This window comes from Echiichthys vipera (assembly GCF_963691815.1).
Source record: "Echiichthys vipera genome assembly, chromosome: 6".
Taxonomy (NCBI): domain Eukaryota; kingdom Metazoa; phylum Chordata; class Actinopteri; order Perciformes; family Trachinidae; genus Echiichthys; species Echiichthys vipera.
In genome coordinates this window covers 19,299,406-19,322,696 of record NC_139831.1, presented here as the reverse complement: position 1 = coordinate 19,322,696, position 23,291 = coordinate 19,299,406, and the positions used below count along the sequence as shown (strand labels likewise).

At 40.8% G+C, this 23,291-nt stretch overlaps 1 protein-coding gene across 6 annotated transcripts; it reads right to left on the bottom strand.

The window, feature by feature from the left end:
- Nucleotides 1-970: 970 nt before the first annotated feature.
- Nucleotides 971-17,170, bottom strand: LOC310948393 (UDP-N-acetylglucosamine--peptide N-acetylglucosaminyltransferase 110 kDa subunit). Of its 6 annotated transcripts, none has more exons than XM_083915500.1 (22): nt 16,803-17,170; nt 12,816-12,996; nt 11,941-12,184; nt 11,500-11,568; nt 8,055-8,171; nt 7,866-7,945; nt 7,253-7,448; nt 6,989-7,129; nt 6,811-6,911; nt 6,237-6,390; nt 5,771-5,872; nt 5,401-5,598; nt 4,917-5,075; nt 4,662-4,751; nt 4,377-4,502; nt 4,093-4,263; nt 3,854-3,970; nt 3,383-3,553; nt 2,840-2,992; nt 2,501-2,753; nt 2,176-2,299; nt 971-2,097 (listed from the first exon to the last, which is right to left on the bottom strand). In XM_083915500.1, exons 1-22 carry the CDS (start codon nt 16,837-16,839, stop codon nt 1,917-1,919), a joined length of 3,165 nt encoding a protein of 1,054 aa, XP_083771626.1. In that variant the 5' UTR covers nt 16,840-17,170; the 3' UTR covers nt 971-1,916. The 6 variants fall into 6 exon arrangements, with proteins under 6 accessions (XP_083771626.1, XP_083771627.1, XP_083771628.1 ...); XM_083915501.1 differs by having other exon boundaries at nt 5,419-5,598; XM_083915502.1 differs by having other exon boundaries at nt 12,816-12,966.
- Nucleotides 17,171-23,291: the final 6,121 nt, after the last annotated feature.

Below are 23,291 nucleotides of genomic sequence, written 5' to 3'. Positions count from 1 at the left end.
CTGCCACCACCATGCTTGACTGTAGGGATGGCATTGGCCTCGTGATGAGCAGTGCCTGGTTTCCTCCAAACATGACGCCTGGCATTCACACCCAAGAGTTCAATCTTTGTCTCATCAGACCAGATCCTTTTGCTCTGACAGAGTGACCATCGGGTTCTTGGTCACTTCCCTGACCAACGCTCTTCTCCCCCCATTTGCTCAATTTAGACGGCCGGCCAGCTCTAGGAAGAGTCCTGGTGGTTGCAAACTTCTTCATTTCCGAATGATGGAGGCGACTGTGCTCATTGGGACATTCAATGCAGCAGATTTTTTTCTGTATCCTTCCCCAGATTTGTACCTTGAGACAATTTTGTCTCTGAGGTCTACAGACAATTTCTTTGACTTCATGCTTGGTGTTTGCGCTCTGACATGCAGTCAACTGTGGGACCTTATATAGACAGGTGTGTGCGCCTTTCCAAATCATGTCCACTCAACTGGATCTACCACAGGTGGACTCCATTTAAGCTGTCGAAACATCTCAAGGATGATCAGTGGAAACAGGATGCACCTGAGCTCAATTTTGAGCTTCATGGTAAAGGCTGTGAATACATTTTTTAATTTTAATACATTTTCAAAACTCTCAAGAAAACTTTTTTCACGTGGTCATAATGGGGCATTATGTGTAGAATTTTGAGGACAGAGATTAATTTAATACAATTTGGAATAAGGCTGTAACGTAATAAAATGTGGAAAAAGTGAAACGCTGTGAATACTTTCCGGATGCACTGTAGCTGGAAACCCACCGTGGTGACAAGTTTAGGCATAGCAGACTGAATTTAAATTGCAATGTACCAAAGGTTCGGTCTACTGGAATAACTATCATTTGTCGTGTATTAAACAGTTATCCTATTCTATGTCTAAATGAGGAGAAAGCTGTTGGCATTTTATTGTTTCTACCAACAACTGAATCAAGTGAGTGCAGAAGACTAACGACTGTTGCCATCTCTTTATTTTTTTTATTATGTTTAGAACCTCGAGGCATCATTGACAGCATAGTTAACAGACAATACAAAAACAAAAAACGCTTAGAAAATACTTACCTAGGCCGTTCCTGGTTCATGTGATTAAAAAAAACAATTTGTGAACCGCTCTGACATCTAAACTGAATTTTAGGCCCTTTCCAATGAATTGAAGCTCTTTTGTCCAGCTTTGTCCAATCATCTTTACAAACAGTGTGACATCAAACAGGACAACAGCCACTTGAACATATTTTTTGATTCACAACAAAATTTTAAGTTGGCATTTGTTGAAGGGAACATCTATTCATTGCAGTATTTTAATAACAGCTTAGGACAAACTAAAGAGCAGTTGCAATCTAAGTTTTGCATGTTAAAGCTGATGAAACTTAAGTCAGTTACAATTTTCATGGTGCAACATTGTCCTTTTTGAAACACACAACACTCAATCCATTTATAAATAGATCGACAAGTAATGACGGCTGGGCATTCTCTCGACAAGCTGCAGTCAGTTCTGTACGCAAACAGACTGGAGAAAAAATAAAATCCACTGATCAGAGTACTGAAGGGGTTGCAGGGCATTCACAGTCCTCTCATGCTCACCAAACATATTGTGTTTTAGGACAAGAGTCTCAGCAAAGGTGCCTGAAAGTCTCAGGCTGCATCTGGCTCAAGAAATGCAGATGTGTGATAAAACAACATGTGTTGGCCGAAAATGTGTACATGTGTAGGCTCCTGTACAAATAAAGAGTCCTATTAACAGTAAATGAGAACGATAGAGAAAATCATTAAGGGAGTGGCCTGGAGTTGACACTGATCATTCCAAGCAAGGGTGCTGATAATGTTTTTTTAAAAAAAGGTGATGGGGAGGGCTGGATGTGGTTGGGAGAACAAGGGAAGAGAAATCAGCGTGCTTCCAGTTCAGGCATTCTCACTGGATTCTACTGAGTGGATTTTGACCAGGGGTTCTGGCTTTTTGCCATTGCTATAGTGCTCCCACATCTGCAGATAGAGCCTCTCAAGGTCAATTGTGTACTGCTTGGTGTTGAACAGGGGGCTGCAGATTCGCTGCTTCCAAACACGTGCTCTGACCATCTTCAGGCTGAGGAGACAGAGAAAATGGTCAGAGTTCAGAATTGAATAACATTTTTCAGAAGAAGTCAGATCAAATTCTACTTACTATTCCATGTCAGATCCAAGTTTGACTGCTATGTCCTCATAATCCTGACGAGTGTGGGCTATTAGCTCAGGGCAGCCCAAACAGTTGAGTTGTGATGCAGCCACACGTGAAGCAAGGGTCTCACCTTTTCAAAGAGGTTTTACAATTAAAAAGCAGCCTTTACTTGAAATGTCATCTACATAGAACATTCATTTATCGGAAGAAATCAGACATTTTAAATTTGGTAAAATTGTTGTTTTTTCTGAGATTAGATCGATTAAACCATTTGCATTCAATTAGCAACAAAAAGTTTTAAGTCTGTTCCTTAATACCCTAGTTTTCTAACCTGGCATGGTGACCATGGGTGTTCCAGCCCAGAGAACATCCATGCCTGTGGTGTGACCATTGCACAGAGGAGTGTCTAGGCACACATCAGCCAGCTGGCCCCTTCTCACATGCTCCTCCTTGGGGGCCACAGGAGAGAAGATGATGCGAGAGCCAGGCAGACCCATGTTCAGAGCGTACTGCTGGATGTTGGGCTCACCGACAGCAGGGAAGCGAAGTAGCCACAGCACACTGTTAGGCACACGCTTCAGGATCTGCAGGGAGAAGGGACTTTTAAAGCAGATTTATAACACAAAGGAACACTCAAAGCAATTGTTATAACCACGTCTATCCAACTTACATTGGCCCACATCTGAAGAGTAGGGGGGTCAATCTTGTAGAGCTGGTTGAAGTTGCAGTAGACAATGGAGTCCTCTGGGAGACCATACTGGGAGCGGGTTGTCACGACAATTGTGCGTGGCACTTCTTCCCCAGTGGCAGCTTTGTTGTTGATCTAAAATGGGGGACAAAACCATAATTGCTTAGAGGGGGAGTGGCCTCATTGCTTTGCTTTCATCCTGAAGAGTTCTCAAGTGTGGCAGATGACCTTTTGAGCCGCTGTACCACTGTTGGTGCTGAACCTACTGGTGATAATATGCAGTTTGGAAAGCCAAGACCGTATAATTTATTTTTTACAGCCAATTTTTTACAGTGCCCCCATTTCCTTCACCCACAGTTCTGTGCTTCCACCTTACTTTCATAAAGCTGAAAAAATCTGGAAAAGCATTGGACAAAACTAAATGGCTGCTCTTGCCTTGTTTCTGCATTTGTAGAGGTTTTGTACCCATGCTATAACCCTGAAGAATTGCACTTTAATGACAAAGTGTGTCCCATTTCCACATACCTGTGTGGTGGCCAGGCCATTGCTGACAGTGAAGCCATTGATTGTGACCTGGATTTGGCCTTGGTTGATCATGTTGATGATTGCTTCAGCTGCAGTGTTCATGGGGATTACGGGCATGGACAGAGCTCCATTGGTGTCTCCTGCAGCATCCTGGTTGTTGTCACACTTCATCTGGTCACAGAACAGTTTCAACACCAAATCATTCAACAGTATTTTTTCTTGAGGGCATGGTTAACGCTCACACATTTGAATATTGGCCTGGATTTAACATAATCATTAACATAATCCAAAAACAATTGATTGTTTTGTTCTGCTCTGAGATTGAGATAAAAAAACAAACAATAAAACTTGAGCAAGTATTCAAACAATGTTAGATATCAAAACTTAACTAAAACTTTAACTAGTGCACAAGTCACGCTAAATTCTCTGGTTTGTCAAAAATAAACTTTAACAATTTGGTTCTTCACTCACCTTTATCACTTTCACATCTGGCAGACTGTCCAAGTAGGCCTTCAGATCGATACCATTAAGAACGATGCGGTTGTCAAAGATGTGTCCATTAGATTTAAAATCAATCACAGCCTTTTTCTGTGGGTGAAAAATAAAAATAAATTTACACTCTGATTATAGTTTCTAGTTTTTCAGCTTTTCTTTTTCTTTTTATAAACGGCCCACAGAAACAAATAGCAGAAATGTGAGGATGGACAAACCTTAAGGTGAGGGAACATGTTGGCGTGGTCTCCAATGAAGAAAGTATGGGGCATGTAGGCCAGTTTCTCAGAATACTGCTCAGCTACTTCAAAAGGTGATGTCTCCTTGTCAGAGACGATGTAGTCCATGAAGGGAGCCCCACTGGTTCCAGGGTAGCCCAGCCACATAGTCTGTTGAGATCATATTAATATAACTGTGAAGATGCAGTTTGGTATTTAAACAAGTGACGTTTTTCCCCAAAAATGCAACCCTGTGTCAATAAGAAATCCTATGTAGTACTCACCTGAATGGGGGCAGGGCGGAGGGCAAACAGCTCATTTCGGGCTCCTTTGGTGTATCCGTTCATGTTGACCAGAATGTGGATTCCATCCTGGTGAATACGATCAGCTGCCTTTCCATTGCAAGGAATCTGGGGGAGCAAGGTTCCAGTTTCAGTAAAAGTGTTTGTTTGTGAAATCACATATGACAACACTTTTGTTGATGACCATCAACACATCTTTAAGATTAATAGACACTTTGTAAATAAAGAAATAGTGATTATGACACAACTGTAGGTCAAAACAGTTACCTGTGAGAGGTCTGTGAAATGATGAGCTTCTGCTACCACTTTCACACGGAAGTTGGTACTATCATCAGGGCTGAGCGCATAGCAGAATACCTTGAGGAGAAGAAAAATATGTACGTTAACATTATTATTATAATTATTTCAGTCAACCCTTGTACCATTTACTGGCAAGACCATATATCGTGATGTACATTATATACACACTTGTCATTTCAAGTTTGCAATTTCTTGAATTAAATTACTATATAGATCACCTACCTCAAATTTCTCAGGATTATGCATTCCAGGAATGGACTGCATTAGATGTGAAGTTGGGTGGTTGCCAAAGTCAGAGCTGACATAGCCAACACGCAGACGTCCACCGCTGGCCTTTAGATCCTTCGGATGCTCAAAAGCAGGTTTGTGCAGTGCATTGATCTGTGGGATGAGCAACAGTGTAAGAATACATACAACTATAGCAGGACAGCCAATTGTAGTTTAACTAGGTTAAACACACTGTAGCAATAGTGGACTAATACTGACCCATGAACAACCACTGATTTATTTAAACTCAAGTCAAACTTAAATCATTCCCCCATCCCTGCAAGCAACCCATTCACCACCACCTTTCACCTCTTTCTCTACAAAGTTAAATACATCCAGTATCTTGCCCATCCCTTACCTTCCCCATATCCCTGCAGACAGCCACTGCCATCACCAGCCACCTTCCATCCCCCCCAAAAATGAATGAAAGTTTACTTGCTTTGATCAGTGCGTGTACCTTGTCCAGACAAAGGTTTCCGTGGCGTTCAGCGATGGCCTTGCGGAAACCGTGAGAGAGTGGATACAGCATGCTGTGATGTGGGTGCACTGAAGGCAAACGGTTCTTATCCAGCTGGTCAGCCACGATGCTCACAAGCTTCTTCATCCTCTCATCATAATCTGTCCAGTCACACACAATCTGGGCGAGAGACAGGAATAAGAGAAGTTAGAAAATTAACTTCTAGTTCACCAGGAGCAAAAAAGAAACAACTATTGTATGTACTAAGCCTGTGAATATTCTCATTTGTTCAAGTTATCGTCGTTATCGTTATCCCCAAAGTATCTACTGCAAATATCTTAGCACAACCAACCTGCAGGCAATGTGCCAAGTTGCAGTAAGCATCAGGGAAGTCCGGCTTGAGTTTTAAGGCTGTGCGATAAGATGCAATAGCCTCTGGGATGTTTCCAGAATCCTAATAGTCAAGAGAAACAGAATATAAAACAACATGCATGAAGTAGAGAAAAAAAGAAGAAGCAATACATTACACTGCAGATACAGGTGGTAATATATGTGAGTGTTATCTGCATGCGAACAAAGCAATCAAAACAAAGTGGAATCGCACATATACTGTATATTTTAACCCATTAGTCAGCACATATCATTTGAGTATTACCGAGAGAAAATTATTACAACTGCATTGCTGTCAGAACTGTTGGGTCAACTTAAAGTTAGGTTAAGTCCTCTGGTGATGTGACACAATTCTGAACACAATCATTCATCATAACTGCAAACAATAAGAGAATAAATCCAAAGTTAAGGTTAAGAATCATTCCTACCTTGTGGATAGAGGCCAAATTGCTGTGAGCATCAGCAAAGGCAGGGTTGATCTGGATGGCACGGGTGTAGCATTGCAGCGCTCCCTGTACATCTTGCATTTCCTTCAGTGTGTTACCCATGTTTGAGTAGGCATCAGCAAATGTGGGGCTGATTCTAAACACCAAACACGAAAACGGTTTTAACACTTTTATAATACCACTAGACTATATTACGTATTGTTAAGAATTCTACTTAATAAGGGGTTTCCTGAACAGTTTCTACAACAGAGGTGCTCGTCAGCCAATAGTCAAAAAATGCAATTCCAAATGTCAAATCTGAATACTTTTATAATTTATTAAATTATTTATTATACATTTCTTTCTAATGACAATAAAACCGTGACACAGTGCTGAGCTGCATATCAAATGAATCTTCAGGCTCCCAGCTTTCAGATGCTGTTCACTTCTATGAAGCATCTAATTTTACTGCCAACTCCCCCTGAACATCCCGTCCCTCACCCTTCTTAAAAAAACGGTGGTCATGGAAGGGGTTAACATTGAAATTAGATGCTACCTGTAGCATAGATTTACAAACCTGATGGCCTCCTTGTAATGCATGAGGGCCTCCTGGAGTTTTCCCTGCTGCTGCAGGACACTGGCAAGGTTAGAGTGAGCTGCTGCAAACTCTGGGAACACCTGATGAAAAACAAAATAGGGTTACCAAGAAGAATATTACAAAATGCCAGCAATCACGACGGTCTTGGTAAACAGACCTCTAGTGCTTTCCTATAGAGCTGGACTGCCTCCTCAATGTTGCCCTGCTCACGCTTGATATTGGCCAAGTTGTTAAGAGAGTCTGCATGGGTTGGACACAAACGCAAGGCTGTGTTGTAGCACTCTTCTGCTTCAGAAACCTGGTAAAAAAAAACAAAAAAACATTGCAATATTAAAAGTAAATGCATACAGACACACCAACAATTAAAGGTTTTGATGTTTCAGATTGTCATGACAGGGGACAAAAGTAAATATTGCCTTACATTGCCTTTCTCCTTAAGGGCATTTGCCAAATTGCAGTAGGCATCAGGGAAGTGGGGCTGCAGTTCAATAGCACGACGGTACGTGTCAATAGCGAGGTCGATGAGGCCTTGCTCATAGTAGACACAGGCCAGGTTTCCATGGACAACCGCGTGATTGGGGCTAAGACTCAGGGCTCTCAGATATCCAGCCACAGCTCTGGAAACATAAGACGAGGTACAGATTCACATTAAGCTCAAGATCAATCCTTTGCTGAATTTGTACATTTTAGTTCTCATCTTTTAAAATAACTTACACGCCATTAACAGTGTAATTGCAAAATTGTTCCACATTGTATATTACTACTAATGTATTGAAGAAAAATGAAGCCATTGTTTCAGCAGAGTTACATCCCTGACCTAATGATGGCAATAAATATGCCCTGCCTAGACAGCAGTATGCAAAAACAAAGCAACAGGATCAAAACAGACAGACGGCGGTGATGAAATTGACTCATTTGAAATTCCATACAGGGTGTGGTAGGGCAGTGCTTTTAAAAGACAAAATATTAGACATGAATTTATAAAAAGGGAGGATGATACTGATACTTTCTATTATGTGATGATTTGGACTCACCTGTCAAAGATGCGAGCTTCCTTCAACACGTTTCCTAAATTGATGTACGCATCAAGGAAATTTGGGTCCAGAGTCACTGCCTAAAAATTAAACGAAAGCTTAAAAACACAGGACAACACAAGAATATACCAAGACAGAAAGTTGTTGGAATGAAAAATAAGTAAATTATAAAAAAATTATGCCACTGACCTTTTCAAAATGGTGAATTGCCAACCATATTTCTCCTTGGGCATTGAACACACAGCCCAGGTTGCTCCAAGCCACTGCAAAGTTGGGCTGAGTCTCAATGGCTTTCAGGTAACAAGCCTTCAATGGGTTTACAATGAAAAACCATAGGACAGGAGAAGAGGTAGAATGGGAGAGATATAGAGTGTAGAGGGGAGGACAGGGGGTTGTAAAATAAAAACAAATAGAAGATTGAGAATAAAAGTAAGAAAAAACAAAAAGGGCAGAGAAAGCAAAATTAGTGACCATTCTCCATCATGGCAAAAAGTGAGTCTACAGCATGGGCTCGCGTGCGCATAAGTCTGCCGCGCTAAGCTGCATTGCTTTTTCCTGCGCTGCGCGGATCCAACCAACACACACACATATGCCCTCATCCTTCAGTTATGACCACATACTCAAATGTAGTGGTCCCCATATCAGGTACAGTCTGTTGCCCTCTAATGATAAACATTGATTAGGTATAACCCAAAGTTCTAAATATTATCATAGGATCTAAAATATACCAAATAACTGCATAAAAGTATTAAATTTCATGTGGGCATGATATCTCACAACCTGGGATGCAGGACAGTTTGTGCAAGTGATGGTCCCTGTAATGCATGCGCAACAAACGCAAGCGCGTGGTGGTTCCATGTCTATTGCCCCACCACATTGCCGTTTGCGTGACCTTGCTCCTGGCAAAGGTCATTACTTCGCTACTGCGCTCGCTGAATGGCCAGGTACGGCAGCTGCAGACCAACAACCCCTGGCAGAACACCTTAAACACCAGACTGGCACACACTCAGCACCCTTAAAGTATCTCAGAATAAAGGAGGTATTGAGGAATAAACCCATCCCCTACACAGGGATGTGAAGACATGGGGAATTTGGCAATAAAAAGCAGATAAACGAACCCTTTTTCATTGAATTCGTAAAAAGGTTTTACTCTACATGTTTTTCAAAAGCCAATTATGTCTGAGATTTCGGGGCATTTGGGAGCGAGGCTGGTTGTGAATAGGGTGAGGTCCGCAACCAACAGGCCAAAGGGAGTGAGGGGGTGTGGGTCGCATGCTTGCGCTTTCCGCCTTTTTGGTTTCTTAGAGGAAATCGCTGCGCAGCCCCTGCGTTACTGTAGACTCACAGCGCACTATCTGCATCATCATCAGAACGCTGCAACTCCAAATAAAGAAGGAAAAAACAAAACAAAATAGGAAAAATAAACAACATGTAAGAGTTAGAGGGTTCTTACTTGTTTTTCTCGATTATTGCTTCCAAATCCTAGTTTCTTTTTACTTAATACAGAATTGGGTAATTAGTATAGCATATTGTAAGAAATGCTTACTGTAAATTGTTTTGCTACTTTTTTCTTTTGCTCTTCAGAGGCAGCCACAAGACAGAGGAGCATGAAGTGAGGTGGTTTTTCTTTTGTTGTCAGTTACAAACCCGTTACCATATTTTTGGACTTTGTCAGAGTGGTGGCCGCAGCTGGCTGGAAGAAGAGGAGAGGACTGAGGCTGCCCTAGTGTTCCTTTCCGCCAGGCACCTACGCAGGAATAGTGTCACCCACCTGAAACCTTCTAAATAACAATATCAGTTGTGGAAAAAACCAAAAGAGACAAAATCAGAAAACAAGATCGTTAGTAAAAGTCTTTAAACAATACATCCTTTTTTTAAAATATGGAAATAAAACAGGTTCTTCCAAATCACAACCAACATAAAACAAGACTATAGTTTTTATTCATGCAATGAATGTTTCATTTCAAAGAAAACCAAAAAATATGCTTTAAAATGTAATTGGGAGGGAAGAAAGGCTTTGATATGTTCAATTTATCAGTCAAATACATGTTTAAGTCAGATCAGCTGTCCATCGATTCAGTTTTCATATCAAACTACAGGAGGGCAGTTACTGGCTTGATCTTGCCCAAATGAACTGATCCCATTGATTTGGGAATAGTATTACATATTTGAAGGAAAAGGGAAGAAGTATTAATCATTTTCTTTTAAATTGCATTTACATGAAATATTCCAAATCTTTGATTTCTTTATCCTGGCCTGCTTTCTTGAATCCTGGCCAATGGGGTAGGGAGAAAAGTCTGTGGTGTAATTATCGGTATCTAGAAGCCTCCAAAGCTCTGAAATAAAGAAGTCATCGCTGTTGCTGCGCGGGCCTGTCTCTAACCCAGCATCTGACGCACGCGGTGGAGTACAGATTGTGAGCTGTCTGCATGATGAAACTTGAACCATTTTAAGGCACTTGAGAATTAAATCTCTTAAACCCACACAGTTTGACACATTATTTATACACACAGCAGTGGCTAACAGAATAGATAGCCAGCTGGGTACAATTTTCATTATCAATCATAGTCAAAAGAAGAACTAATGCACATGTGCACAAAATGCACTGTTGGGGTGTGTTTAAGTACTGACTGGGTATATCTGAAGGGTCAGGAAGGCAGCTCTCAGCATTCATACTCCACCAATCCTTAGCAAGCGCGCGCGGGGGGGTGGAGCGACAGAGCAGGGGAGCTTGTGACTCCTTGATGCTCCTCCCCACTCCTTTACCCCCCTCTCAGCACGAAATAAGATGGCCTGTAACCACTGAGACAACTCCACATTTCCAGATTTCACCCACCCCAGGGAGCCCCGTTACATAGACCAAAGTCTTAAAATGACAAAGGGAAGTGTAGCAAAAATCTCACCACACTGGCATACTGGGACAATAAGCTTGTCATTGGGTACTTGATAAACAATGTTGGAGTGTAGTGGTTAGGTTAGACACCATCTTATCTTTTGCACTGCAAAGATAAACTAACTTCTCATCAGTTCATATATTTTTCAAAGACCGAGCCAGCATTTTCCCTCCAAAATCTATATGAAAATGCATGGGCCAAGGTTCAAAAATGACAATAGAGATCAAATGTTCAGATTTAAAAGCGCTAGCCTTTCTTCCTGAAAGGAGAGGGGCTGACCTCTGGTAAAAGGTCGGGGTAAAAACAAAGGACATTGTGACTAAAGGTGATACAGGGTGGGGAGAAAAGTGAGACATATACTATACTGAAAAACAAAATAAATTAAGCTGTCCAAAAAGTAATCAACAGAACATTTGTTTACTGTAATTATAAAAAAACAAATACTGAAAAATCAGTTGTCTCATACAGGTGTTGACTCATTGCAGTCCAATACCTTGAAGGGTTTTTAATAAGTTGGGGGATGAGAAGCTTACTGCAACTCGAGAAAAAGCTACCATGTCCTGTCCTTCATTTGGCCAAAGGGGTTGAAGGGAGAGGATTCGATTTGGCTTAAAAATGTCAAAATGGACAGAGGAACAACATCTATGGCCTTAGTGGGGGGATACTAAAAACAAAATGAATGAAAAAAACAAAAAATACAAACAACACACATATAGAAATGCTAACGCGCTGTTACATACCTTGGCCTCTTCCAAACGCCCAAGGGCTTTAAGCAAGTTGCCCAAGTCACTACGCACACAATAAAGATCCTGGGGGTAAAAACAACGTTTTAGTTTCACTGCTATATAAAACGCAAATCAATGTGTTGACTTTAACTGTGTGTGCCTTATTAGCAAATAAAAGTTTGCTGTCTATTTAAAAAGTAACTTAACACCCCCAGAAAATCTTGAGTTGCTGTCCTCCAGTGGTCTAACATTTCACCTCGCTACATTGAAATACTCCAGGACCTAGTGGCATCACAAGTAAAACGGAGCACATTTCTAATTACACACAAACAAGCCTAACAGTGATGGGCTTGGTCTGAGGTGAAACTTCAGGCTTGAGAAAACTAATGAGGGCAGCAAAACACTGCTTTTCGGCGTAGTGTTAAGTTACTTTTCAAGAAATGGCTTGTCACTTACAGGGTTGTACTGTAATGCAGACACATAAGCCTGCACGGCTCCCTCCATGTCCCCTGCGGCCACCAGAGCAGCTGCCAAGTTGATGTATCCATCAATAAAATCTGGTTTCAGTCTCAGAGCATGCCGATAATGTTCTATGGCCTCCTGCAATTGCCCCCGCTCCTTGTACACGTTCCCCAGGTTGGAGTAGGCCTCGGCCAACATTGGGTTCTGTTTGATGGCCAAGGTGCTGAAGTGAGCAGACCTGTAGGGCCAGAATGGGTACAGAATGGTCATAATCCTGAAGGGAGTGGCTGGTAGTGTTGGCTCAATGCCTTGCGTGGCGGCAGTACCAAGGTGCAAGTAGTGAAAAGGAGAAACAGCACATCAAGAGGAATATCCCTAAAAAATGTAAAACATTATATGACACAAGATAACGCACATTTCACCAACTTCAACTGTTACAGAATCCATTATTTGAGTGTAATGTAAAATAATTATCATGCTGGCAGTATACTACCAGCATAATAATTATTTTCTGCATCATTTGACAGTAGTAAAACAATACTCTGAATTTAATTATTTCAGAGTATACTGCTGGCATTTGGACGCATTGAAGGAATAGAAAAGGGTAAACAAAATCAAACAAGAGCATTTAAACCTGTAACTCGCAAGACCCGAAACCTTCACCATGGCACCTGCAAAGCAAGGGGGTAGCGTCTACCGAAACAGTGTTAGAATCATGAGGGGACAGAGCGAGACCATCTTAAACCAAGCAACATGATTTCCAAAAGACCGCTCAGTTGTTGCATTTGATTCCCCACCAGCTGTGTGCACAGAAAGTCACAGACGACCCATAATTCTCTGCTACTTCCATCAGCCCTCCCATACCTCACCTGTCAAGTCTTCGGCACTGGAAGTGGATGGAGGACAGGAGCAGCAGAACGCCTGTGTTATCAGGCTCCTGTCTCCATAGCTGCATGCAGTGGCGCTCAGCTGCCTCAAAGTCCCCTGACTGATACTCCCGGTGCGCCAGCTCAGCCAACCCTTGGAAGGAAAGCATACGTTTTGTTGGTTCTGGAGCACCAACACATCCCAAGGAGGGGGGAGGGGGGAAACAACATGTTATTAGAGGTGATGGAAGAAATTAAAGCAGACAAATGAAAACAAAAAATAAAAAGAGATGACGCTAATGCTGTCAATGACAAATAATGGCCATTAATTGGAACTATCAAAAAATGAAGCAATGGCGAAAATTACGCAAGTACTGAGATCAAGTGTTGCTGTCACAACAAATCTTACATTGTGATTTCAATTCTTGGGGTCATGATTGGATTAAAAATCAATTCCCTTTTCATTAAAATTGCAGCAGACTAGTGATAATGTTTAAAATAACTGCATCTCTTATTAAGAAAATAAACTGCATACTCCCACACACTATATAATGTTTTATATGTAAATGTTTCAGTGAGAGAACCATTTCCAGCAAAATTAAATTAGGTATTTTAGAGTTGTAAGTTCCTGGCACAACATTTATGTTTTACTGATTGACAAAAACAATTATAAGAGAGTATGAGTGTACAGTATAAATAGTATAGACTGTAGAAATGTGCGCTACGGTATGGATTTTGACTCTACTGTGTAACCAGCAAAGCAGCTCTGAAGTAACGAAACATTGCGTGCAGGCAAATCAACCGGCAACAGCGAATGGACACAGAAGTATTTGTTAAGAACTGTCACTGTGAAACCTGTGTTTACTCTAGTGTATATTGGTGTGAACCAAAAATGTATTAATTAGTAAAGTACCGTGTAATGTAAGGTATCAGATAAATGTTGAGTAAAAAGGTAGAATTTCCCAATAAATTGTGATGGAGTAGAAGTATAAAGTAAAATGGAAAGAAAATGCTCAAGTAAAAAACAAGCGCCTCAAACCTGTAGCCTACTTCAGTAAAGTAATTGTACAGTAATTCAGAAGCATGTTTATAGAAATCTGAAGATATATCAATATACTTTGATATACAGTTACCGTCTATGCTTCAAATTATATAGTGACATAAATTTTAGACTATAGATGCACCGATTCGATTCCCGATTCGATTTTTTAACACGGCTAAATGTTTATGTCAAGCCTGATGCCTTCACTCACATGGCAAGGTAAACGGTTAATTTATTCAACAGTAGGATCAGAATCAGCCGATACGGTGAGCCCAGGCATTGGTATCGGATTGGAAAAAACTGGATCGGTGCATCTCTATTTTAGACCATAAAGTACAGCTCTATTAATGAGATACTATTCCCTGTCAACCAGGAGTTCCACCCACAATGTACAAGAAAATACAAAAGTTGTCAACAAAATGAATGCGTGAGATGAAAAACAAAACAAAACCAAATAGGGAGGGGAAGATACACTTGCAGACATTCAGGAGCTCTAGTGACACTTTGGATTCCACATTTTAAAAGATAAATCATAGCTGAAAATATAAACTGAAGGCATGCGAGCGTCAGACTGGAATCTTAAGTGAAACGACGAGGAGACGATTGATCGTGATTAACTGTAAAAAAAATGTGATATGATATACTTGCCACACCGCCCATACCTAAACCAAAGCCTTGACAGTAGAGCTGTCAAGTCATGTTTCAATATCATACAGCGTTAACATAGCAGACATGTGGGTTTGTAAATATTGATTTTTATTTTGCATGTGTATGTTTTAACCTTTCATTACTAAAAGCATATTTTTTCAAATATATATATTATGTATATTTTATCAAAAAACTGTGCCAAAACAGATGAAACAGTAAATGTCAGACGCACCTACAGTGTCATTTGAGGTCAAATTATTCTAGGTGTGGCACCAACAACATCTACAGATGCACTGTGCATGGTTATAAGTGTACAGAAGGGTGGAGGTCTAATGGTCTGAGACATTCAAATTAGTGTACAGTCTGCGCACACACACAAACACACACACAAATGCGTGCGCACCATAATGCCAGAGAATACACTAAGAGCACAGTAGAGCAGGTTCATCCATCCACCATGACCATTACGTAGTAGTGCATGTATGCAAGAAGGATGGACAGTTTCAATTACATATAGCAAGGAAATCGACCGTCAGGCATGTGAAATGCTCTAGTGCAGGGTCTGGGAGTCCAAGGGGGTCCTCAGAGTTACTGCTGGTTTTCCACCAAATTGTTTGATAATCTTTAAATTTTATTTTTTTCAAAAATATGTCTGAAAAATATACATTACCATGAATGCCATTTTTTCATAGTAAAGAGTAATATGTGAAAATAAAGAAATAGATACATTTACACAACCTTGATGATAGGCCTACTGGCTCAGGCCCTTTTCGGACGGGATAAGTTTTAAGAGGGGACATATGGTGGTCATTTTTTAGCAAGCCTTTCAGTCCAGTCCGAATGGACCATGTCGGTTATTATTCCTGAGAATGCCAAACGGTTCGGTAAGCTTATCATCATGGTTGTGTAAATGTTATATACTATTTGAACAGGATAAGTTTTAGGTTGGGTAAAATAATTTTACCTCAGGGCGTCTGTAATACAAATGGCCAGTTGGCAGGGGATTAAGAAATCCCTGTATTCTACAAGGAGTGGGAGGGGTTACTCGATTTATGCACTGCCATCACCTGCCTGTTGCCATGTGCATGCCATGTAGCTTCCTGTGCATTTTAAGATGCTTCCTGATATCACAAAACTAACTAAACACGAAACTGAGGGACAGAATCTATCTATAACAAAAGTGACAAGAGTGCTTCTATAAGGGCCTCAATGCTAAAAAAAAAAAAAAACAGCAGAAACTACATATTAACAGGATTTGATAGAATATCGACATACATTTTACAGTGGTTCATATTTGGACGATATTATTCTTACCTAAGGTATTTTTTTCCAGTTTATAGGCAAGGTAGCCACCAAGGTAGTCGTGTGCAGATACAATTGAGCTGAATGATTAAATCTGCTCCCCAAAGGTACATTATCATTAAAATTTGATGAATAAATATGAATATGTTGAAAAGTATCACTGCCATATCTTAATATTGTATGCACTATACAAAAAAGCAGTATATGGGCTTTAGGCCACCCTAGGTGTTAGGCCCAAATTTATATGCAACTCAGTTTAGAACAATATTTGTAGTAGGGTTCCCTGCTTCGCCATTATTTCAGCTAACTGGTCCTTTGCCTGAAAAACGTTGTAGGACCAAAATTTGATCACCTCTTAAGAGTCAGCATCCATAAAAAAAAAAGCAATAACCTTGGGCATCTGCGCCAGACAGTACAGCCTTCACGTCCAATTCTAACAGCGGGACGTTGCAGGGACCTCGTTGCCATGACGAGTATCGGTCTTTAATGGTTATTAGATCAAACGGCGGTGACCGTTTTTAACTGTGACGCCATTTTTCTCTGGTCAAACTGCAACAGCATCTTGATGTTGTTCGTGCTAGCATACTTACTACCTAGCGTTACAATGCAAATTGTTTGTGCAAACCCCTTAACGGAACGTTACATATGTGAATTGATGCAGCGTTTAACGTTAATACAACGTTTAGAATGTTACACACTGCCCGTAGTCGTCAAATTGAGACCCAGGCACCGACCTGCTATCAATTTAGCCATGCTAATTGACCTAAGCATTAACGTTAGACTGAGGCTGAACAGGCATAAACTGGGCCTACGATACAAATGATACTACGTTAGTTTATGTGAAAAGGCTGCTTTGCTGAAAGCCTAGTACATTTCCTATTTTAACTGTAATACACGTTAACGTTAGCCACTTGCAGCTGCGACACAAGATACGGTCGTCTTCACAACTTTGCTACATCACTCGCCATTTAACGTGATCTTTATAAAAATCAACCAACCTGTGCTGTCAGCCACGTTTCCCACTGAGGTCGCCATCTCCTCAGTCTTCGTGTCCTGCACGGTGGTCGTCAACGTGTCTCCTGGTAGATCACAGTTTCAGAGAGAAATGCACGACGAGCAGTTCGTCTTTTGTCGGCTGCGATCAGCAAACACGTTGCCAGGGAAAGCTAAATTACGTTAGCCAACCTGACCGTTGATTTTCCGTACCTCGTACAGAAGATCCTGCAGTGGTCCGTATATGTTTATAAACGGTTAGATTGGTAACAATTAATTATCTAACCTCGCTACAATCTCTAACAGCTATTTTTTTTTTTAAACTGGCATTTAAGCGATGTTACTGTTAAGCTGAAGCTACGTTCTCTTCACAACAAAGCTGCTATGGAACATAAAATGGCGAAGTGGGTGGCACTCATTTTTGAGAGAAACTAGATCCTCACATCGCCATTACGAGGAAACACGAGTGTAACATTGTAATAAATGATGTATTAGTAAGGAATAATAATAATTTATAAGATGTATGCTTTATGTCTAGTTTGCTAACCGTGCGTTCTACGTTTCAGGACCGAAATTAAACCAAATTATATTGCGCGGAAGAACACATTGGTGCAGTGAGGCAGAGTGCGAGTGATGTCAGGGTGTTCTAGAAAAAAAAAAGTAGCATCCTAAGTGCTTCAAAGATCCATGGAGGGTATCGGGTGGTATTCTTGTCGATTACAACATGCCATGATAGCTAATGCCTGGCATGCCACATTCTGTAGTCTAGTACAGGGGTCATAACACGTTTTTGTAGGCCAAGGACCCCTTAGCTGAAAGAGAGACGAAGCAGGGACCCCATACTACAAATGTTGTAGTTGCATATTAAATTGGGCAGCCAGGGTGGCCTAAAGGTATACACACAGCTTTTATGGTGCATACAACACTAAGATATTACACTGATCATTGTTACCATATCCATACATTTATACATCGTTTGTTAATGTTAAACATACAATTTGGAAGGCACATTGAATCCTTAAGCTCAATTGTATCTGTGCATGGCTACCTTAGTGGCTACCTTGCCAGTAAGCCTATCACTAAGGTTGTGTAAATGTACTATTTATTTTTTCACAAATTGATCTTGGCTAATAATATGTTGCATGCATCTAAATGTATATTTTCAGACATATTATTGAGAAAAAAAACGTAAAGATTATTAAACAATTTGGCGGACCCCTGTTGAAGATCTCCGGGCTAGTATAATGTAACACATCTAAGGAATGATACAGGGTAATGATTCATTAATTAGTCGGTTAAGTAAGCAACATTCAAGTTGGAATATGTAATATGTAAAGTTACTCTACACACTTAAGAAGGCTACACTAGCTTACTGTACACATTAAAGTAGGCTACTGAAATATTCTTCCCATACAAAGCCTCAGTGCACTAACTACGAAATCACTAATTACATGATTTCTGCATAATTTTGGGCCTGAAAGTATGGAGGTGAGGATTTAATTCGTAAAAAAACTGTATTCACTGGCAAACTAGTAAACCATTATCCATCATCAATGTGCCAAACTTTAAACTTTAAAGCCACTTTTGTGTTGTTGTCTTTTATTTACTGAAATTATTTCATAGTTGCTGCACTTTGGCTTTGTACTGCAGTGTAGATAACACCATATTTTACTTTATCTTTGGGCATTAGTTGGCCTAACAAATGCAGTAGGCAACTTTGTGGTGAATAATCTTGCTCTGGGAATTAGAAAACAGATCACCCAATGGAAGACAGAGCCATAGAGTAAACAGGTCAAACACCTTCAATAGTGTATGCTACTGTTTGCTCAACCATGCGTTTCTTTACCAAGTAGAACAGGGACAATTTCATATAATGCCAAACATATTGCATTGGTACCCATCTTAGGTTGATGTTGGAGTTAGGGTTAATGTTGCTTAATTTCCGTGTGTTGTTTGGTGTAACAATTAATGCTATTCCAGTGTCCAGGGGTATAAATATTTTACATTTAATTGCTTAATTAATTAAACAAGTGCAAGATTTCCTAAAACCAACCTGGGTCCAGTTTGCAGAACCACACTGTTGAGAAACAATTGTGTTGATCTGTTTTTGAAATGAGGGGATCTGTAACTTGGCCAAATGTACTACCAGGATATGCATACAATTCAGCTGTGGAAGTACTGTGTGTGGGCTTCTGTGCAGATGTATGCAAGGTTCATTATCACCAACAGAGGGCAACCTCTGCCTGCAACCTATTTCAGCGAAAGAATTCTGGAGCCCTGCAAAGTGGCTTTGAACAGGCTTTTGCCTCAGATTTTGTTATTACTTCTACCCACATATGCCCTCTTTGTAGTTGGCATTGGAATATGATTCCCTGCGTTGTACTTTAATACAGTGTTTATTCAACTATTAAATAGTTATTTTACATTTCACACCAATTAAAGAGTCCCTGTTCCAGTTTGTTAATAAAACTTACAAGCATTATGATCAATGCAACCCAGTCCTATAAGACTGGGTTGGATCACTGATCACAGCTTTATTACAAACTAGTCAATTTTTATTTGAAACCTAAAGTATAGGCAACACAGGCCCTTATTTATCCCCCATTATGCACAATATCTCTTCATCAATGTTTACCACATGTCAGTTTTAAGGATGGGGCCCGTGAAGTGATAGTCATTAACGTGCCATTCTGCCCTGAAGATGATGAAAAGGAGGGTACTGCTTGCTGCACCCCAGTTTTTTTTTTCCCATAGCCCCTCTATGGGAAAGTAGTTGACATCATTGCCCATGTTGGCTTTGCTCTGTGTGCTCAAAGCATGCATAGGGTGCAGAGTTTGTGTACTCTTCCATGCGTTCCTCTCCTTTGCTCTCGCTCCTCACACTGCTTAGCGGTCACTTGTGCACAGAATGATGTCATGGGCACCGTGTGTCTATGGCGATTGTATCTGACATGCTTTATCTTTGTGCAGGCTACAGTCACTGGGAAGGCGGTCAGGGTGAACACATCTTCTCCTGTCTGAAGGGTCAGTGACAGCTTTCCACAACAGACCCTGCTTTCACACAAGCTATTTTCGGAAGCACGTGAGAGCAAGAGGTTTATTCACCCATAGGTCCATTTAGCCGTTATTAAAATCTCAGCCTGGAGATATTAGGAGTTTGTTGTGCTGTTTAATTGCAAGGCCGTAATATTCCTCTACCAAATGAGTGGCCTAAATGATTCCAGCCCATTTATTTTAGAGACCAATACAAGCTGATGACCCACATTGTTTGTATTGTTTTGGAATGCTTTAGATACTTGAAGAGGGTTGCTTTGGGATACAGAGGGAGTTATTTGTTCATCAGTTACATATTGTTTTGCTTTATTCAGTGACTCAACTGAAAGCTGTTCATGTCTTACAGTGCATAAGCTCAGTGAATATATATTTTACTGTAATGAGGGGATTTTCTCTTGCTCATACACATCTGGAACAGCCCTCATGGGTCTCAGTATTTCATTACCCATCTACACTTTCAGGCTAACTGATCAATGAACGCTCCTGAATTTATGGTCGTATTATTGGGGTTTTGCTGACAGAGGCCCCATAATTCAGAATTGATGCTCCAGCCCTGAAGGGGCTGCTAAAATAACAACAATAATAATTTTGGGTATAGAATAAGACATGATCATAAAGTTAAAATTCTTGAAGAAGTTGAATTTCACTTCATGATGCTGTCATTGCAAGCCCTAACTTGGGACGTCACGTAACTCAAGGCACCAACTATAACCCCCAACTGCCCAGGGAAAATGTCCATGGGCAGCCCCCTCGCTCTGACATCTCTCCATTATATTAATGTGGAAATGTTTGTGTATTTCGGGCATATGTGTAGAAATAACAGAGTGATAAAATTGAACTCCCCCCCTAGGATTAATAAAGTATGTCTTCTTCTAACTGATGTTGATAACTAACCCAATTGCACTAAGTGCATACAAGCAATCCTGTAGCTGCTAAACTTGCCTGGAGGGTTATAACTCGCATGGGAAGGAACAGCCAGTAGATGGACTGTGTGCTTCCTGAATTTGTCAGCTGTCTTCACACAGAACTCAGGGATGGGAATAAAATATAAAGACTGCTAACAAATGGTAAACGAGAAGAATGTTTATATTTACGGCAGAAAGGTAGACAACCATCGTGTTTGCATGAGTAAAGCAACACTTTATTGCAACATTATTGCTTTGCCAGATGGCCTGCAGCAACTCACATATTTGTCACAAAAAAGAGACAAAACAAAAGGCATTTCCTCAGTAGCATTTTTGCTGCTGTAGCACAAGCCAGCTACTAAGAGTGTTGACACACTAAAACAGTAGGATACAGTTGAAATGTGTGAAGCTTTGAAATGGCTGTGAGTTTGGATATTACCGCCCTTTTTTGTCAGTGTTGATTGCACTCTGTGGAAGACTGGCAGGCAAATTGGACTTCAAGCTGCCAGCCAGGTTAATCATCAGGTACTTGCAGCTTGATTCATGCTCCTGGTCTTTATTCAGACATTTGTCAGGTGCAGACTGATGTTTTACAGCCACGCATTTTGTGGTTGGAAGTTGTGTCTGAACAACACAACTATGTAGAAAAATGCACCGCCGTAAAACGTTTGGTTCTATTTGAAGTCACGATTGATATTAATCTCTCTGGGTTTATTGGGTAAATGTTATTCAGCCCAGATGGAAAAACACATATAGTCTCTGTTTAAAAGTTACTTTCACAATAATCTCTGCCTTTGGTATTAATTTGAAGGTAATGAATGCGGATTGAGAGGAAAGGCACAAATGGCAGATCGTCATTCGTCATCGTTCATGTCAGATAACAAGGTTTAACCCAGTCTGTTCCTCTGTCCATCGGTGTCAGAGAGCAGGAACAGGACAGGTCAGGGCTGGTGTTTGCGGTGTAGGTGTCAGGGCCTGCCTGGTGCCTCCTTTAAATCTCTACATTCATCACCTATCGTTCCTCTGACTCCCTGACCCCTCTCATTCACACCGCATGCTGCTCAGCTTCTGTGTCCCTCCTTCCTCCTCTCTGCGATGGAAAAGAGTGTCAGTGTGGAGGACCTGGTGACACCTCTCATGACAGCAGCTGTCAGTATCTGCTATCAATTACAGCAGCTGACTGACATCCTCCCCAACCATGATCCTGACTTTTTTTCACACTCTGGAAATCTCTGCTCGTTACAACAGCAATCACCTCTGGCCTAATCACAGCGCTAATGCAGACCCCCATTTTTCCAAGACTTCCACCTATGCTCCAGGAGAGCGTGGCACCCTTAGACAAATCATCACCTTTCTTCTCCTAATGTTTTAAAGGTCCCATAGTGTGCTTGATACTATTTTGGGTTTCAACTAGAACACATTTATATGTTTTAATTTTAACCTCCTGTCTTTCTTGATATACTGTCTTAATATACTTGTATTCACCCTCTGAAACGTCTGTTTTAGCGCCTGCCTCTTTAAGCCTCCTCCCAACAAAGCCCAGTGTCCTCTGATTAGTTCAAACCTGATCTATAACTGGATACCTTGCACACTGCCGTGCATTTTAATGCTGACTAATGTGTGACTTCTCCAAGGGTTTAGACTAAATCCCCCATGTAAAAAGTCTCCTCGTATGGAAAGCTTCACGGATCCCGGCTTTGCCAGATCTCATTTAGATCCACCTGAGGGGGCATCAAGTGGCGTGCAATCCCAGAGACGGGATGTCTGGGGCGGGGAAGGATTAGAAGATATTCCCCCTGGCTGAACGGGGTCCTGGACTGTCTGAGAGGCTCTCCTGTTTGCCTATGTGTGTGTGTGTTGCACAGCTGGGTGTCTGATGTCGTTTTACACTGAACCAGTGAGCAGCTTTAGATCAGACCCTTTGAAACAGATCACAATTATTTTTAAAGCCTGTGTCTTTCATGTATTTTATTACTTTGAGTGTTTTATACACTTCATATGTGTTTGCTTTCACTTGCTTGTTAAAACACATTGAGTTTGCATTAAAAACACATGTCCACGTCTTATCTTTGCTTCATTTTATAGTGTTATTAACTCACTCTTAGATATTCGTTGTTTATTTTATACCCTTTTTGTTTTTTTCTCTATTGCTTCTTCTAATCCAAAATGAAGTGCACCAACCAGGCGTCTCCACTACACAACACTGGGAACATGCAACTAGTCCTGTGACTTTCCTCTCTCCTCTTTCAAATTGTAAACAGAGCACTTGTTGTGGCCTGTTTGTTTAAGATGAAATGAAGGTGGAAACTTACATGAAAAACATCAATAAGCTGTCAGAGGTTATCCTATAATTACATACAGTACATGCACAATAAAGACTGTGATTCCAGGTTGATTGCTCTGTGGGCCTGAAGTACTCATACGCCCTGATTCCACCAAATAAAGTTTGGCTATATGACGTTTCTCCCTCTACATTACTGGGGCTGGTTATTCACCTGGCTAGTTTCTGCCTCTTTTGGTTTCACTCTGCATCAT

Excerpts from the sequence above, each read along its gene's own strand:
- LOC310948393 (XM_083915500.1), bottom strand. The coding sequence starts at position 16,839 with ATGGCGACCTCAGTGGGAAACGTGGCTGACAGCACAG. Across the intron at positions 5,076-5,400 it reads AGGTACACGCACTGATCAAA|ATCAATGCACTGCACAAACC; the intron begins GCAAGTAAACTT and ends CTCATCCCACAG. Across the intron at positions 2,993-3,382 it reads ATGGCCTGGCCACCACACAG|ATCAACAACAAAGCTGCCAC; the intron begins GTATGTGGAAAT and ends CCCCCATTTTAG.